The sequence below is a fragment of the Bufo bufo genome, chromosome 2, assembly GCF_905171765.1.
Source record: "Bufo bufo chromosome 2, aBufBuf1.1, whole genome shotgun sequence".
Classification (NCBI taxonomy): Eukaryota; Metazoa; Chordata; class Amphibia; order Anura; family Bufonidae; genus Bufo; species Bufo bufo.
Window position 1 is genome coordinate 152121712 of NC_053390.1, and position 19809 is coordinate 152141520.

The following is a 19809-nucleotide window of genomic DNA, read 5'->3' on the forward strand; positions in this document are numbered from 1 at the left end:
TACGTCAATGAGGAGAAGAAACCAGTAACTTCTGGCCATGAATTTCAAAGATGAAAACGGGGCTGCAGAAATCTGTGCCAAAAGGTACTACCTGCTTGTATGTAATGTGTATGCCACACTTGTACTATTAGAGCAATGTCCCCAATCCCCTTTAGGCTTCAAGGTGCCCAGAAGGGCGTTATTACTCTCCTCTAGTGCCCAGTAACGCCCCCCTGCAGTGCCCAGCCCGCCTGCGGCTGCGCGAGATTTCGGAGGGCAAGAAAGGAGGATGCAAGGATCGTGGGGTGAATACATTACATGACGTAGCGGAGGGGGCGGCGCCGTTCGGCAAGGATGTGGGAGTAAATTTATTTCTTAGGAGGTGTGCTGGGCTTGGAAGAAAGGCGGGCTGGGCACTGCAGGGGGGCGTTACTGGGCACTAGAGGAGAGTAATAACGCCCTTCTGGGCAGCTTGAAGCTTATTTAGCATATCAGAAAGAATAAAAGAAAGAAGACACATGCTGGAATTGAACATTGCTATGTTAACAGTTTTATATGCTCAAAATAGGTGACAGATTCCCTTTAGGCAAGTACTGCAGCAGTCGCTGACATAGATTTCAGTCATCATTTTTGCCAGAAAATAGGCATAAACGATAATAAATGTGTTGAGGCTGGTTGCCCTGCCCCCTTTTCAGAAAATGGTGAGGACAACATAGAAACTGCCCTTACCACTAGATTTAGGCGCAATAGCCTTTAAAAAGTCACAAAACTGCAGGACGAGTGGTGTAGGGGGTTGATAAGTCTCCTCTCCGTTAATAGGACAGGTCTCGTCCTATATACAAATAGGGAAAAACCTGTCACTCAAGCCAAGCCAAGGCCTGGAGAAGGCAGTGGAGAGCTGCTCCCATGACTTCTCTCTGTTCCCGTTTCTTGTTTGCAGCTCGGGGTTCAGGCAGCATGAGGCTGGTGACAGGTTCCCTTTAAGGGAAGCGTTATTGTGATTTACCGGCGGGGCAAAATCTTTTATGATGCGCAAGGCCAGGTTCCTACACTCCAGTATACAGGGCATTTGATGGGCTGGTCTTTGACTCTCGGAGTCTAAGATACTGTTGGCGAGTCAACCAAAAGCCCTGCATTCACACCTTTTTTGTGTTGTGTCTAGGCAGTAGCAACATTTTACTGCAAGACCATATCTCATATTTAAATGTTTTAAAAATTCAAGTAAACAATATGGCTGAATATCTAACTGTTCAGAAAACCCCCAAAACACGTAGAACGCCCTTAACCTCTCCTCCTTTCAGTCTTAGTCACAATTTTTTTTTTATATATGGTACCAGGTTGACCATGTCGTTTTCTACAGAATCCGTTTTGGGAACACTTTTGAATCGGTGCCTATTCTTTAACATCCACTTTACTGCCTATCCCATTACAGAGCAGCAGATAAGCGTTTTAACTGCATCCAGATTACAGACATTTGTATAAAGGACACAGATAAGTAAGGCTTAGTCATTTTAGTTTCAGAATTGGTACTCTGGTATAATTGAAATATGTCACACTTGGGCACCTGGAGCACTGATGCTGAGATCTTCTAATGTAAACTATTCAGTGTAAATTAGGGATGTGGAGCTGCAAGTTGAAAAGGAGAAAAAGACTGAATTTTTCTATAATTGTATTAAAAAGCCAGCATGAAGCAAATATAAAAGAAAGATACGTGTAATTACCCTTTCTCCAAAAGCATCTTCACTACATCAAAGTGGCCATTCCTGGCTGCGTACATAAGAGCACTCCATCCATTTTCAGCGGTTTCATTAATGATGGAGGATGAATGACTTAGAAGAGCAAACAGCTTAGTAGTATCGCCCAGAGCACACAAGTTGTGCAGCTGAGCAACCATTTCTTCCTTGGGATTTTGCATTTCTGAAAGGCATTAAGACACAGGTATTAGAGCCGAACACAACCCTGTACAGACCCACGCTGCACAATGCAAGAGAAGAGGATTAGAAATGTCAGATTGGACAAAATAACTCAAGTTGACCACACGTGAAAATTTGTCCCAAGCTAAGGCGACTTTCACACTAGCGTTAATATTTTCCGGTATTGAGATCCGTCATAGGGTCTCAATACCAGAAAAAAATGCTTCCGTTTTGTCCCCATTCATTGTCAATGGGGACAAAACGTAACTGAGCAAAACTGAATGCTCCAAAATGCATTCCGTTCTTATACCGGAGAGAAAACCTCAGCATGCTGCGGTTCGCTTTCCGTCCTGGAAATGAAAGTCAATGGGGATGGATCCGTTTTCTCTGACACAATCTGACACAATAGAAAACGGATCCGTCCCCCATTGACTTTCAGTGGAGTTCATGACGGATCCGTCTTGGCAATGTTACAGCCGGATCCGTTCATACCAGATGCAGATGGTTGTATTATCAGTAAAGGAAGCATTTTTGCTGGACCCACGCTAGTGTGAAAGTAGCCTTATCAGTAAATGGGGCATACATAGTAATCCATGGGAATGATTTTCCCTTAGAAAAAAAAATCTCCCGCTGGTAATTTCTGCTCTCCATCTATATGGGAGTCCTTGGGAGCAGGTCTTGGGAACAGCAAATGTTTCCTATATCCCCCTATATCTCCCACCTACACTGAATATTGTGAGAGATACAGAAGGGCCTGGATGTATTTCTGGAGTGTATTAATATTACAGGCTATAGCTACTAGAGAGGGGTATTTGACCTAGGGAGTTAGGGTCCATTCACACGTCCGTAGTGTATCGCAGATCCGCAATACACCCAGCCGACATCCCCGTAGAACTGCCTATTCCTGTCTGCGGACAAGAATAGAACATGCTCTATTTTTTTCGGGAGCTGCGGACCGGAAGATCGGGGCCGCGCTCCGTGAATGTGGATGCGGACAGCACACTGTGTGCTGTCCGCATCTCTTCAGGCCCCATAGAGAATGAATTGGTCCGGATTCGTTCCGCAACGGATCCGGACCCATTCTACAGACGTGTGAATGGACCCTTATTCTGATTGCCTGATTGGAGTCGGGATGAAATTTTTTCCCCCTTAAAAAGTGGGGAAAATTGGCTTCTACCTCATAGTTTTTTTTTTTTGCTTCCTCTGGATCAACTTGCAGGATGACAGGTAACATGAGAGGAGCAGAGCGTGCTACTCAAACTGCCCTAAACTAGAAATGAAGTCTACACCACTTAATACCCTTTGAAGCCAAAAGATGCACCAAAATTATTAAAGCATTTTTACATGAATCCAATGATGAATGTAAAAAATGAAAATCAAACATCATGACAATCATATTCTAACAAAGCTAAAACCACCCCTGTACCTCACATGGAGCTAGAGATTTCACCATTCATTGCTCCAAATTTACATCAAGCTGGCTGCTGAGGGAGTGTGTCCTTTCTGCGGTAGCTCTCTCCCTATTACACCTCAGGAGGCAGTTGGCCCATCTCCTGTCCAGCATTGCAGTACTTTGATGGACAACTTGTTTTGGTGAGACAGCCCCATTAAAGGGTTTTTTCCAGGATTTAATGTTGATGGCCTATCCTCAGGATAGGCCATCAATATCTGATTGGAGAATTGTCCGACAACCAGCACCCCTGCCGATGAGTTGTTCTGGGAGCAGTGCTGCAGTTACCAGCTCCATCTAATACACAGTCAACAGTGCAGTTCTGGCACCAGAGCTCCTGCAGAACAGCTGATGGCAGATGCGGGGTGTAGGACCCTAAAGTGTGAAGTGGTAGTTTCTGATCATTTGAATTCCATTTTGTATCTGTTTATTTATGCAGATGCAGGGAGTAAGGCTTTGTCTTATTTCTCCAAGGTTGTTTTCAGATTCTGACTGGCTGCAGACCTGGGAACTGGCCACTCCAAGGTCTGGGGTGAGAGCAGATGAACAACACGTACACAGTGACAATTATGGAGCACATGCGCTGGCTACGTTTCACTAGGAAATTGAGATTTTTGTTTAATCTGCATAAAGCTGTACCCCTTCAGAAAAGAAGTCAGAAGGTCATCCTATGGAGGGGGGGGGGGAGCGCATGGTGTAGGGACCTAATCTGTGTTTTCCTGATCGAGAATTTGACTGCTATCACTGAAAGGGCTTCCCAGCTGATGTCGCTGTCAGATGATATTAACTCAATTGGTGAAGTATGTACCTTTATTCTAGATGTAGTCAGGACTAGAGATGGCCTTGCGCTTCGCCCAGTGGTTGTTGCGCTGTGAACTTTGCGCGTTCGCAATTCTGCAAACATACATATGGCGATGTCCTCCAGTGCCATATTCTTTTGCATTGCGACGAACTTTGACCCATGACACATCCAGGGATCTCAAGTCTCCCGGACGTTCAGGGAGTCTCCCGCTATTAGATAGCGGCTCCCTGACACCGCATGTGAAACAATATATCCCGAAAAGGTTTACTGATAGCAGAGCAGAGAGACAAGAGAAGTGACAGGACAGAGTTTAGATTACAGGTTTAATTAACCCTTTAGGGTCAAATTGGCTTCTCAAGGAGATATATATGTTAAAGGCATCCCTTCTTCTGTCTCATTCAGTAGCTATAGAACTATTGAGAGAGATGTATTTTTTTAAAATACATTTACACATTTAACCCTCCATTTTAATTATATTATTTACCCCAGTGCTAAATTCACACCCCCTGGATGCTTGTTTTTTTCCTACAATGGGGTAGATAATTACACACAGGGTTTTAAAGAATAAACTTCCTGACTCAGACCAAGAGCCGACTCAGCGAGTCAGCAAGTGAATCTAAGCATCCGCGCATGCGCATTGCGCAACCTAAGCTTCGGTTCACTTGCTTCTTGTCAGCTCAGCGAATGAATCGAAGATTCGATTCATGAATTGGTTCATTTGAATGAACTGATTCAAATGAACCGATTCATGTGCAAGATCCGAACTTTCCATCTCTAGTTTACTCGCAGTAAACCTTTTCGGCAACCTGTAGCAGTGTCCCCTTCTCGGAGCGTGCGCACAGTGCAAGAAGAAGCCGATGCCAGCAGTCCGCAACGGCGCATCAGGCTGAGCCTGTGCGCACGCGCGGGATCTCAAAGCGGGAGGAGGGGGAGGCGGCACTGAGGAGTAGAAGGCGGCGCTGGGCACGAACGGCAATGCGTGCGGCCGGGCACCATGCATCCACAGACCTCCCCTGCTTGGGCACCTTAATTCAATGATTGACAGGTTAGTAAAACCTGTTTTTCTGCAGAATAAAACCACAAATAGCTTTTATAAGGCCACCTTAGAAATCAGAATGCTACCCTGGACATGAGCATATGTTTAGCTCACAGGGCTTATAGGTGGTGACAGAATCCCTTTAATCATATACATAAATATGATAATTTGGGGCAGGGTAATGAGCCCAGTCCTCCACACCATAGAGCAAAGTGTGCAGATACTGCATATGTTTGGAAAATGTAATAAAAAGTTAGTGAAAGAAAAAAAAAGAAAACCTCTCTGAAATGAGAAGTACACCTCCCTGAAATGAGAACTGCACCTCCCTGAAATGAGAAGTGCACCTCCCTGAAATGAGAAGTGCACCTCCCTGAAATGAGAAGTGCACCTCCCTGAAATGAGAAGTACACCTCCCTGAAATGAGTTTTTGCAGGTTGGGATGTCTGCACATCCATCAGGTGGGACAGGACAGCCAATTGAGACATTTCAGCACATGGACATACCTCCACCCTATAACAGAACCCGATCTGGCAGCCATTTTACATTCTGTGTTTTGCCAGTGTAGGGAGAGGTTGCTTTGTGGAGCAGGGAAAGGCTGTTAGGGACACCAAACGCTAGCTAATAGGTCCATAAAAGTCCTTTTAAGGACTGGTATAGATGTGTTATCGATAGGTGTGATATACTGAGGGGTGTGATATACTTATAATACACTAACAAAGAAAGTATATTATAGTGCATTTGTATTGTGCAGCAGTTGTGTTCGGTTCTGCTGCGATACAGCAGCTATATAGAGGGACAAGCGCTATTGGAACAACTATTTGCAACGGGTGTGATAAACCTGTTGCCCAAAAAAAAAAAAAAATGATTGAGGGGTGTGATATACCTGCCTCCACAAAATACTGATTGACAGCTGCGATATACCTGTTGCCCCAAATAAACAGGGTGGTGTGATATAACTGTTGTGGCAAAAAAAAAATTGAGGGTTTTGATATACCTGCTTCCACAAAATACTGATTGAGGGCTGCGATATACCTGCTTTCACAAAATACTGATTATGGGGTTCGATAAATTTGTTTCTACCAAATATTGAGGCCTGCGATATACCTGCTTCCACAAAATACAGAGTAAGGGGTTCGATATACCTGTTTCCACCAAATACTGATTGAGGCCTGCAATAAACCTGCTTCTGTAGTGTCCCACTAGGTAAAGGTGGGCACTACACAAGGGTCAATTGGGCCACGTTGTTCTCCACCTCCTGTGGAACCGTGGCATTGTATTTTACATTACATTTTAATGTATATTGCTATGTTTTATGTGTATTTTTCCTGCTTTAGCTGTGTATCAGGCCTGTTAGGGTGCAGTTCCTCCTCCTAGACAGTAGAGGGAGCTAGGGAACCCCTAATATATATAGCCAGGTCCTGTTCAGGAAAAGTGTGTAGTGTCAGTTCATAGTGGGCACTTTAGCCAGGCAGGAGCTGAAGGCCAAGTTCTGACATGCAGCTAGACAGTCCAGGCTTCTAGTTGCCCCACCAGGAGAAGGGTCTACCTCCTGAGAGAAACTAAGTTCCCACAACAGGGTACAGAGCAGAGCCAGTATTCCAGCCAGACAAGAGAGCTGAAGGGCAGAAGGATTTTATTTGAAAGCAAGGACATATACCTGAGGAAGTTTCCCTAACCAAGGATAAAGCCAATAATAGGGCATATGGGCCTTGGGATAAAGACAGACAGGATTTCTGAGGAAAAGTGCAGCCTGATCTGTAAGTGTTTAACCCTCTGAGTATCTTGCAAGAACATTGTGCCTGCCACGTGATGTGTAAAGCCTGCCTGTCATCAACCTTGTTCATGTGGAACTGTGACCAAAGACTGTAAATAGTTAATTGTTCAGTAAAAGGAAGTTTTGGTTCACCACAACATCGTGTTCCTCAATTATTCCTATCATAAATCGGTGTGCCACCGTTACCGGCACTGGCGTCACGAACTTAAAGGGATCTTGCCACCGGCACATTAAACCTGCAACACCCAGGGCACCTCACCTACCACCGGCCTGGTCCCTATACAATGAGAGTGCCCCAGAGGACTCCTGTGCCAGCCTCTCCATCACTGCTGTACGCCTGCCCAGGGTCTTCCATAAACTGTGAGTAACCAAGAGCAACCCTCGTTTTGCCTATTAACCGTGACCTCACCATCGCAATACCCTGCAGGGCTGCGTACTGCACTTCCACAAATACTGCTCTTTTCTAGGGACTTAGGCACAGGGTCATTTTGAAAATGACAGGCAGAGGAAGAGGCAGGCTGTTCTGCAGGGGTGGTAGGGGTCGGGCAGGTGCACCAGGCCGGAGCCTGAGAAGTTGGAAAAGGCACATGCGATTACTTCAAAGGACGCACCAGAATTGGTTGAGTGGCTCATTTAGCTCTCCGCTTCTACACCCTCCTCCTCCTCTGCATCTGCACCCTCCTCACTCTCTGCTGTGTACACCCCCAAAGACACCACCACTACCATAGCCCCTCCACTTGAGTCAGAGGAATTATTTTCCCATCCATTCCCAGACCTTACCGATACGCAGCCATTCTTGACATCGGATGAGGAAGAGGAGGTAGCAATGGCCGCAACCCAGCCATCTGACGACAGTACCCAGATCAGCCCAAGAAGGGAGGTCCCCACTGTTGCTGCCTACTCTGAGATCTCTAATGTCAGTGGTGGTGAAGGTGACGATGATGACGTGTCGATGGACGTCACGTGGATGCCCACAAGAGAGGAAGAGGAGGGGAGTTCAGAGGGAGAGATGGAGCAGCAGAGAGGGAGGAGAAGGAGAAGAAGCAGGCAGAGCTTGCAGGACACAGGAGGCAAAAAGGAGACTGCAAATGTATCTGGAGCGAGCCATCCGCCATGCACAGTCACTTCTCGCGCTCCCAGGACGCCAGCACATGGCTCCGCAGCGTGGGCTTTTTTTAACGTGTCAGCTGCTGACAATAGTGTTGCCATCTGCAGCCTGTGCTGTCAACGCATAAGTCGCGGTAAGTCCAACACTCACCTACGGACGACCACCTTAAGAAGGCACCTGGCCTCCCATTACCAAGCCCAGTGGGAGCAACGCCGTCAGAACCCACAATGCCACACTCCCGGCGCTCCACGTCCTGCCTCTTCTCCTTCTCCCCTCTCCTGCCATTTGTCCTCCACTCCACCTTCCATCGTGCCGTTGTCGCGTTCATCTGGCAGAAGGCAAGCTTCCGTGGCCCAAATGTTCGAGAGTAAAAAGTTGATGACGTCGGATAACCTTCTTGCCCAACTGCTGACCTCTGGCTTGTCGGAACTGCTAGCTCGCCAGCTACTGCCATATAAACTGATGGACTCGGAGGCCTTTAGAAAATTTGTGGCCATTGGCACACCGCAATGGAAAGTCCCCGAAAGGAAATATTTCTCCCAGAAGGGCATCCCAGAGCTATATGGCCATGTTCAGCGGCAAGTGAATATATCTCTGGCACACAGTGTCAGTGCCAAGATACATCTGACCATAAACACGTGGTCTAAAAACACGGGCAGGGAAGGTATATAACCTTTACTGCCCACTGGGTGAACCTTCTGATGGCAGTCAAGCATGTAACCTGTGGCTCCCATGTGTATTTGGTGTTACTGCCCCGGATTGTCCTCCTGCTACTCCATCCTCCGTCTCCTCCTCAGCTGACTCCTCCTTTTCCACTGCTACAACCTCTTCAGCTGCGTCCACCAAGCTCCCCAGAACCTATTCGACGTGCCATGTCAGAGGTTGACATGCTGTGCTGCAGCTGTAGTGCCTGGAAGTCAAGAGCCACACCGGTCCTGCACTGCTTTCAGCTCTGCAGTCACAGGCCAATCAGTGGCTAACCCCGCTCAATTTGACAGTTGGTAAATTGGTGTGCGACAACGGTGCCAATCTGCTAAGCGCGCTGAAACAGGGCAAAATGACACACGTGCCGTGCATGGCACACGTCTTGAACTTAGTCGTGCAGCGATTCGTTGCCAAATACCCCAGAGTCCAGGACGTCTTGCGGCAGGCCAGGAAAATCTCTGGCCATTTTAGAAGATCTTACACGGCCATGGCTCGCCTTGCTGATGTTCAGCAGCGACATCACCTGCCCGTCAGATGTCTGATTAGTGACAGCCCGACGTGCTGGAACTCCACCTTGTATATGCTTGATAGGCTGATAAAGCAGCAACATGCTGTTAACTACTACCTGTACGAACTCTGCAGCAGGACAAGTTCTGGGGAGCTTGTTTCTTAACACTGCACCAGTGGCTGCTCATGCGTGAAGCATGCAGACTTCTGCGGCCATTTGATGAGATCACCAAACTGGTCAGAAGCAGCCAGGGCGCCATCAGTGACATCATACCTTACGCCTTCTTTCTGGAGCGTGCATTGCGTCGTGTCATTGATCAAGCTGTCGAGGAGCAGGAGCTGGAAGATGAGGAAGTCACAATGCTGAATGAATTCCCGGGGGGGCTACTCCCTCTGAGACAAGTCAACAGGAGTCTGAAGAGGAGTCAGAGGAGGAGGAGAAGCAAGAAGAGCAGGCTTTGAGGAGGACTTTAAACTTTTCTGGGATCCCTGGTGTTGTCAGTGTCTGGGGGGAGGAGACCGAAGATGACATTCTCGTGGGCAATGAGCAGGTGGCAGGGCGCTCCACCGCTTCCAATTTAGTGTAAATAGGGGCCTTCATGCTCCAGTGTTTGAAGAGGGACCCCCGTGTAAAAAGCATAAAAAGGGCAATGACCAGTATTGGGTGGCAACATACTTAGACCCCCGGTACAAGCACAAAATGGTGGACATGTTACCAGCATCACAGAGGGCTGGCAGAATGCAGCATTTCCAGGCCTTGCTGCGAGAGATGCTGCATTCTGCTGTTGCAGGCGCTGGCAGATAAATTTTCACCCTCAGCAAAACAGGTGCGGGTACCAATCCTACCGCGCCTGCAAGAATAGGGCGGTTTGAAGATGTGTTGGTCACTTCGTATATGAGATCATTCTTGCAGCCAACCCATCAACAGCCGCCCTCCGGATCCAGCCTCAGGGAACGCCTAGACCGACAGGTGTCAGACTCCATCGGGTTAACAGCCGATGTAGACACTCTGAGAAGCGAGGAACCCCTGGACTACTGGGTGTGCGGGCTTGACCTGTGGCCAGAGCTGGCACAATTTGCCATGGAACTTTTGGGTTGCCCATCGTTGAGTGTCCTATCCGAAAGGACGTTCAGAGCACTCGCCTAGCTCACGACAGTGTGGACTACCTCACATTTCTAAAAATGAATGAGGCATAGATCTCTGAACAATTCAGCACCAGTTACGACAATGTGTAATTGAATTTCCTCATGCCAGCCCACACATATCTGCCACCAACCAGAACAAAGAATGGTCCTTGTCTTATGTACTGTATATACAGCGGCATAAAAGGCTTTTTCTGTCAGGTGAATGCCTAATTTTTGGGGCCTCTACTCCAGTGGCCTATAGTAAAAATTTTATCCAGTGACCGCCTAATGTACCTCCAGCCACATCATCACAAATTCTTTTCTGTCAGGTGAATGCCTAATTTTGGGGGCCTGTACTGGCCTACAGAAATTTTTTAGCCATTGACCGCCTAATGTACCTCCAGCCACATAATCACAAGTTCTTTTTTGTCAGGTGAATGCCTATTTTTTGGGGCCTGTACTCGTGGCCTAAAATAGAATTTTTCTAGGCTCCAGCAGGGCACATTTTTGAGAGTTTCCCTTTAAGACGCATAAAAATGGCCCCTGATTAAAATACATATTTTTTGTGGGAATTTTTGCCAATGATCCCCCTCTGGTATGTCACTGTCCATGTTGTGGGGCTATTTGTGCACTTCTAGTAAGTATTTGGTGGCTGCAAATAGGACCTGAAGGTTTTTCAGGTTCGCCTGCCATTAAAGTCAAAGGGGCCCGCTGCGAACATTTGATCACGGCCAATGTTCGTCTATCACTAGTCAGGACTCCAGATGAAGTGTTGATGTAATTGTGTATTATGTTCTTTATCTTTTGTATATAGATAAGTTCTAAAGAAGGACATTATATCGTTATATGTTTATACTACTTATTATATTTAAGAAAATTATATTATAAACCTTCCTTTGAAGTGTAGCTGGAGTTCAGTTATGAGTCTCTCTTTAAAGAGTATCCGAACCTGAAGTCTTGATCTTATCAGCAAAACATTAATTGGCATAGTCGGCTGATTTTTGATAATCCGATAATCCGGAATATAAAGGGGAAAAGTTTATATTTAGTGGAAATGATGTACTTATATTAGAAAAGATTTGTTTCTTTGTGTCACCAGTTGTTTCAGGATGGGAGAAAGCTCCGAACCACATTATAGCCACCAAGTGGTTCTGTTGGGCTGGATTGTGTGGAAATTTGTTATCGACATTGCAAAGAGCAGATCCAGTAGATGTTGTAAATTGTATGCAGAAAGTGACAGTTGGAAAAGGGAAAGAAGTATTTTCCCTGAGAAGGACATTATATTGCTATATGATATACTACTACGGACAAGAATAGGCATTTTCTGTATAGGGCTGGCCGTGTGCATTCCATAAAATGCGGAACGCTCACGGGCCGGTATCCGTCTTTTGCAGATCCGCAATTTGCGGACCACAAAACACGGCTGTCTGAATGAGCCCTTATACAAAATGCGCCCATGTGCAACCTGTCTATAGCAGATTGGAGCATATTCATCGGTGTATATGTGCCAGTTTCCTGGTGGCATTTAGGCATTTTTTGTTCTTTGTATGTTTCTAACTAGGCAAATGTAAGGACTTTAAAATTCACTTACTTTATCTCCAGTTGCTGCTTTCTAAGATTTCCCTGAGGGTCACATGACCTGTGATGTCAGCTTCTCTCCCTGCTCTGATGATGTTTCGTATACAAGCCCGAGAGAGCAGATATGAGTCTGCACAGGAGACGTCACTGTGCTGGCCACACCCCACTGCACTACCGTCTGCTGCAGTCTGCTTCTCCCTGGATTCTTAACCCCTTCAGCTGCACAGACTCAGGGCTGAAGGCTTTACTGAGTAGCTGCAGGCAGTGAGGAGACAAATGCTGGGCACAGGAGCTGACAGAGGAGTTCTGCAGAGCATTGCACAAGAACAGGTAGGGAGAAGATCCTGTGTGTATCAGCAGTGTCATTATACAACTGGGACATACAACGGAGTGTCCCACAGGCAGACATGTCACTCAGGGCAGCACTTGTATTCACTCCCTTTGCAGAGCAGGGGCAGGGGCAGAGATAGTTGTTATTGTAGGTAAACAAAGGGCCATAAGAGAACCAGGAAAATTAGAAAATAGATTTTTTTTTTGCCGAAAACTTGCTTAGCTTAGTTATATATTGCTGACCATCAGATTTACAGTGCTATATATTTTTTTTCATAACTCGGACAACCCCTTTAATTACAAGCTTCGGAGACATGAGGCAGCCAAACCAGTAGTACTGCAATAAGATCCATAAGAGAGCATAAAAACTAAAGCGGGCATGTCCTTCATCGCTGATCATTTCCACATCATTGTGCAATGACTTGCACAAGGTACTAATTATGTAACCATACAAAAACAAGCCAGTCGCTTCATTAACAATTCTTCCCAATAGTGTTACTACTTTTTACAATATGTAGGGCTCCAGAGAACGTCACCTAACTTTCCTGCATCTTGTATGCTCCCTACAGACACAGGCGGTCCGAAAAACTGCCTATATTTCCTGTCCTGATAGATACGCAGGGCACTGACCTTCGGATAATAGCACTATATGAGGGAATTGTTATTTATGGTGTCATTTAATGGGTTATTCCCATCTGAGGGAGGTGGAGTTACGGAGCGACCTATGCTTTGCTTTTTCCATAACTCCATTGCGTAATCCCATTCACTGCTGTGGGAGTTATGGGCAGCTCAGATGTTTCCGTAACGTCGGCCGTCCCCCCGCCCAGTGGTTACTGTTAGCGCTACATCCAAAGTCGCTTTATTCAAAACTTCGGAATAATACTGAACGGAGATCTGTCTCCATAAAGCATTAGAATGTATGGGTTCCGATTAGCCGAAGTTAGCTATTCACAAAGTCGTGCGTGACTTCGTTGAAAAACTTCAGTAATAGATTTTTAAAGCGGAAAACCACTTTAAAACTTGAAACCGAACTCAGCTTCAGTTCCGACTAATACCTTGGAACCAAAGCAGGACTATGGAGTCGGAGTCGGAGGCAATTTTGGGTACCTGGAGTTGGAGTCGGCAAAAATGAACCGACTCCTACTAAATTTAAATTGGAATAAAAAAAATAAAAAAAAGCAAGTTTATGTCCCAATTCACAAAAAGTTATAATTAATCACTTCTCTACTGTAAGAAAAAAGGCCAATGCATGCAGTGCGTCACGTTACCGCAAAACGAACACGTTAGGGTACTTTCACACTTGCGGCAGGACAGATCCGACAGGCTGTATCCCCTGTCGGATCCGTCCTTCCGCTATTTCGCCGTGCCGCCGGACCGCCGCTCCGTCCCCATTGACTATAATGGGGACGGGACGGAGCTCCGGCACAGCACGGCAGTTCGCGGTGAGAGGCCACCGAACTAAAAAGTCGGACATGCAGTACTTTTAGTCCGGCGGCCTTTCACCGTGCACTGCTGTGCTGTGCCGGAGCTCCACCCACGTCCCCATTATAGTCAATGGGGACGGAGTGGCGGTCCGGCGGCATGGTGAAATAGCGGAAGGACGGATCCAACAGGGTGAACAGCCTGTCGGATCCGTCCTGCCGCAAGTGTGAAAGTAGCCTTAAGTGACCGTGAAGAAGCATGCTTTTCATATGCTTCACTATATGGCACGCAACGCACAGTTAAGGAGCGGCAATACCTATACTTTCCATTGTGTTGTGTTCCGCTGTTACAGGGAACGCAACGCCCATGGTTAACCTAGCCTCTCACTGATCACTGATTAAGTAAATATGTTTTTTGCAGGACTAGAGACACTTGTATAAGTGAAGGGAATGGATAGTCAATAGTTCAAGACAGAAGCTGTAAACCATTTGAAAAACTGCTGTCATTCAGCTAAGGCTTAACATGACTATGGGATTCTACTAGGGAAATCGTGTTTTAAAATAAATGCCCCTTCCCCTGCCCATTCCTGGATCCTCCCACTGCCCCATCTTCAGCAGAAGATCAGCACACAAAGGAGAAGGCAGCAGCTTCCTAGCCAGTAGTTCTGTGGTAATGACATGTATGTTGCCTTTCTTTCCTTCAAGGAATGTATAAAATACATTTGCATATTAAATACAGAGGAGTCGGAGAGTCGGAGTCTGAGCATTTATCTACCGACTCCACAGCCCTGAACCGAAGTCAAGTTCAGCTTCAAGTTTTAAAATAATTACCATATCAGCCATGAAAGACCGAGATGGGAATACCCCTTAAAGGGACTCTGTCACCACTTTCTAACCCCCCCTTTTAAAAGTATTGTTATCTCCATGGCGCCCCTGTGATTACAAAGGTGTTGTTAGAAGATAAATTCGCCGTCTCCTTTTGATAAAAAGAGCTTTTATCTAACCTGTCAATCTTCTTGATAAGGTGCCCAGGGCGTTTCTGTTGGTCTCAAGCTGCCGCCCGCCGCCGCCGCTGTTGGTGCCCAGCTCCTCCCCTTATGCTTTCAGCGCCGCCTGAATATAATGAAATACGCCTCCGGCTCTCGCTCAGTGCCCCCTCCTTTTAAAAGATCCCGCGCGTGCGCACAGGCCTGTGCCTGATGCGCCCGTGCGGACATTTACAATCAGCCTCATTGAGCGAAGTGCGCATGCGCGCACTTCGCTCAACCTCCTCATCAGACGAGCACTGCAGCCGGCCGGCTGCAGTGCTCGTCTGATGAGGAGGTTGAGCGAAGTGCGCGCATGCGCACTTCGCTCAATGAGGCTGATTGTAAATGTCCGCACGGGCGCATCAGGCACAGGCCTGTGCGCACGCGCGGGATCTTTTAAAAGGAGGGGGCACTGAGCGAGAGCCGGAGGCGTATTTCATTATATTCAGGCGGCGCTGAAAGCATAAGGGGAGGAGCTGGGCACCAACAGCGGCGGCGGCGGGCGGCAGCTTGAGACCAACAGAAACGCCCTGGGCACCTTATCAAGAAGATTGACAGGTTAGATAAAAGCTCTTTTTATCAAAAGGAGACGGCGAATTTATCTTCTAACAACACCTTTGTAATCACAGGGGCGCCATGGAGATAACAATACTTTTAAAAGGGGGGGTTAGAAAGTGGTGACAGAGTCCCTTTAAAAATAGTCTTCTACGCAGTTTCAAGTATGAGCTGCACAGCTTTTTTCTACCGCTGAGCTAACATTTACACCTGCTGCTTACAGAACATGTTACATATATTACATGTATTGCCTTGTATTACATACGGTACATTGTATTACATTTATGTTTATTACATGTCTAATACATTCTGCACTGTATTACATATTACGTGTATTACACGTGCTGCATTGTATTATTCATTACATGTATTACACTTTACATGTACTCCATGTGCTACACTGTATTACATGTTACATTTACTATATGTGCTGCCTTTTTGTACATATTACATGTATTTCATTGTATTATTCATTACATGTGCTGCATTGTATTACATGCTACAGGTATTCCACATTACAAGTACCCCATTACTTCACGTACAACATTGTATTAGGCTACTTTCACACTAGCGTTTCTATTTTCTGCTATTGAGATCCGTCATAGGGTCTCAATAGCGGAAAAAAACACTTCCGTTTTGTACCCATTCATTGCCAATGGGGACAAAACGTAACTGAACTAGGGTTATTTCGATACCAAAAGTTTGATTCGGTTTTGATACCATAAAAAAGTATTGCGATACTCGATACCACTCCAAAAAAATTAAATGCCAAAAAAAGCAGCGTGCATTCCGCATTTTATAGAACGTCCGGCCCATAATAGAACAATCCTATTCTATTTTTGGGGGGGACAAGATGACCGCAGTGTTCTCCGCATAAGAGAGATTTTTTTATATTTTGGACGTGGCGATATGTAATATTTTATTTATTTATTGTTTATATATTGTATATGTAAAATTGGGAAAGGGGGTGATTTATACTATTTTGCAGTTTATTTAATAACTATTTCCCCCCTTAGGGGTAGAACCTAGGATCTTTTAATCCCTTGTCCTATTCACCCTGATAGAGCTCTATTAGGGTGAATAGGACCTCACACTCTCTCTGCTGCCCTGTGCTCTGTGCACACAGCATCAGGGAGTTGACCATGGCAGCCAGGGCTTCAGTAGCGTCCTGGCTGCCATGGTAACCGATCTGTGCCCCAGGATTACACAGCTGGGGCTCCGATCAGAACTGCCACTGCCACCAATGAGAGGAGGTGAGGGGACCCTGTGGCCACTGCCACCAACGATTTTAATACTGTGGAGGGGGAGGGGGAAGCGCACCAATGATAATTCACGTTTAATATACAAATACAACCGGCGGCAGAAACACATTGCTGGCACCCGACCTCTGACAGGGCAGGGCGCTGCGATCAGCAGCACCTGAGAGGTTAATTGCCACGGACGCAACATCCTGTCAGAGGTCGGGTACCGGCAATGTGTTTCTGTGTGTATATTAAACGTTAAAGAGGACCTTTCACCTTGAAAAACATTGTGAACTAAGTATGCTGCCATGGAGAGCTGCGCCCGGGGATCTCACTGCACTTACTATTATCCCTGGGCGCCGCTCCGTTCTCCCGTTATCCCCTCCGGTATCTTTACTCACTAAGTTATAGTAGGCGGTGTCTGCCCTTGTCCTGTGGGCGTCTCCTTCTCCTAGGCTGTAGCGGTTTTTTTCTCCCAGGCTGTGAGCTGTGCACTGTGATTGGCCAGCGCTACAGCCTAGGAGAAGGAGACGCCCACAGGACAAGGGCAGACACCGCCTACTATAACTTAGTGAGTAAAGATACCGGAGGGGATAACGGGAGAACGGAGCGGCGCCCAGGGATAATAGTAAGTGCAGTGAGATCCCCAGGCGCGGCTCTCCATGGCAGCATACTTAGTTCACAATGTTTTTCAAGGTGAAAGGTCCTCTTTAATTATCATTGGTGGCACAGTGGCCACAGCCCCTCCCCTCCCCTCCTCCGCCCCTCTGCGCTCTCATTGGTGGGAGCAGCAGCAGCAGCACAGGGGGAGAGAGAGACTGCTTCCTTCTTCCCTGTGCTGCTGAGGGAACATGGCCGCGCTGAGAGCAGCGCAATCCATATTCTCTGATACTGGGCTGTGCAGTAGCGCAGTCTAGTATCGATAAAAGGCAAATCCCGGTATCATATCGATACCGGGACAAAAGTATCGACTGGGTATTGAAAGCTCGATACCCGAAACAACCCTAAGGCCCCTTTCACACGAGCGAGTTTTCCGCGCGGATGCGTTGCGGGAGGTGAACGCATTGCATCCGCACGGAATCCTGACCCATTCATTTTTTATGGGGCTGTTCACATGAGCGGTGATTTTCACGCATCACTTGTGCGTTGCGTGAAAATCGCAGCATGCTCTTCTTTGTGCGTTTTTCACGTAACGCAAGCCCCATAGAAATGAATGGGGTTGCGTGAAAATCGCAAGCATCCGCAAGCAAGTGCGGATGCGGTACGATTTTCACGCATGGTTGCTAGGAGACGATCGGGATGGAGACCCGATCATTATTATTTTCCCTTATAACATGGTTATAAGGGAAAATAATAGCATTCTGAATACAGCATGTAAAACAGCGCTGGAGGGGTTAAAAAAAAAAAAAATCATTTAACTCACCTTAATCCACTTGATCGCGATGTCGGCATCTCCTTCTGTCCCCTTTACTGAATAGGACCTGTGGTGAGCATTAATTATAGTTCAAGGACCTTTGATGACGTCACTCCGGTCATCACATGGTACGTCACATGATCTTTGGTGAATCACCATGGTAAAAGATCATGTGACGTACCATGTGATGACCGGAGTGACGTCACCACAGGTCCTGTTGCTCCACAGAGATCAGATGAAGCCAGAAGGAGATGCCGGGCCGCGAACAAGTGGACTAAGGTGAGTTAAATTTTTATTTATTTTTTTAACCCCTCCAGCGATGTTTTACTATGCATTCTGTATTCAGAATGCTATTATTTCCCCTTATAACCATGTTATAAGGGAAAATAATACTATTTACAGAACACCGATCCCAAGCCCGAACTTCTGTGAAGAAGTTCGGATTTGGGTACCAAACACGCGCGATTTTTCTCACGCGACTGCAAAACGCATTACAATGTTTTGCACTCGCGCAGAAAAATCGCGGGTGTTCCCGTAACGCACCCGCATATTTTCCCACATCGCCCGTGTTAAAGAGGCCTAAACTGAACAGAACGGAATGCACCAAAATGCATTCCGTTCCGTTCTCATACCGGAGAGTAAGGGTCTATTCACGTGTCCGCAAAATGGGTCCGCATCCGTTCCGCAATTTTGTGGAACAGGGGCGGACACATTAATTTTCAATGGGGCCGGAATTTGCTGTCCGCATCCGCATTTACAGATCCGCACTTCCGTTCCACAAAAAATAGAACATGTCCTATTCTTGTCCGCAAGTGCGGACAAGAAAAAGCATTTTCTATGAGAGTGACGGCGATGTGCGGTCCGCAAAATGCTGAATGCACGTTGTCGGTGTCCGTGTTTTTCGGATCCGCAAAACACATACGGACGTGTGAATGGACCCTAAACCTCAGCATGTTGCGGTTTGCTTTCTGTCCTGGGAATGCGGAGCAAAACGGATCCATCATGACCCACAATGTAAGTCAATGGGGACGGATCCGTTTTCTCTGACACAACAGAAAACAGATCAGTCCCCCATTGACTTTCAATGGAGTTCATGACGGATCCGTCTTGGGTATGTTACAGATAATACAACCAGATCTGTTCATACCGGATGCAGATGGTTATCAGTGACGGAAGCGTTTTTGCTAAACCCTACCAGATCCAGCAAAAACACTAGTGTGAAAGTAGCCTTACATGTTCCATGTTCTACATGTGCTGCACACACTACATTTATTACATGTTACAGGTGTTGTATATGTTGCATTGTGTTATGTAACCTGTATCACATGTTTACAGTGCAACAATGTATCTGTGTACAGCATCATTAGTCTGATAGTGAGAACTACAAATCCCAGAATGCCTTTAAAAGCTTGGACTGCCATTTGTGTGGCTGTAATCCCAATCTGGGGTACGCTGTGGTGTCAGAGGCCGGTCAGTACCTGAGTGTCCGAAGAAGCAGCTGAATCCTTTTACTGCTGAAGGATCACTGGGAAAAGCTTCACTTCCTGCTACCGTACATCTTCTAATAGCTGCCCCCTCATCCTTCATGTGCAGAGAACACAGCTTATCACATCTACTTCTCACATGCCATGATTAATAAACTGTCCTTCTTTTGCATCTACTCTTTTAAGAAAGCTGTGGATGTTTATGACTGGATTGGAGAATTCTTCTGCAGAGCACCTTCAAACTGGTATGTGGTACCATAGGTTCTGGCAGTGCAGTTTCTAGGTAAAATTTCTCTCAGGGCGAGTGTCAAAAAAACCGCCCCCCCCCCCCCCCCCCCCCCCCCCCCCCCCATCAAAAC

The 19809-nt window shown here is 46.6% G+C and overlaps 1 protein-coding gene across 1 annotated transcript in view; it reads right to left on the reverse strand.

The window, feature by feature from the left end:
* Positions 1–19506, reverse strand: part of NUDT12 (nudix hydrolase 12) — a 46250-nt gene extending 26744 nt beyond the window's left edge. The window contains exons 1-2 of the mRNA XM_040421604.1: positions 19445–19506; positions 1701–1896 (exon numbers count right to left, since the gene is read on the reverse strand). Of these exons, the coding sequence (XP_040277538.1) occupies positions 1701–1894 (194 nt within the window). The 5' untranslated portion in view covers positions 1895–1896; positions 19445–19506. The remainder of the gene's footprint in view (positions 1–1700; positions 1897–19444) is intronic.
* Positions 19507–19809: the final 303 nt, after the last annotated feature.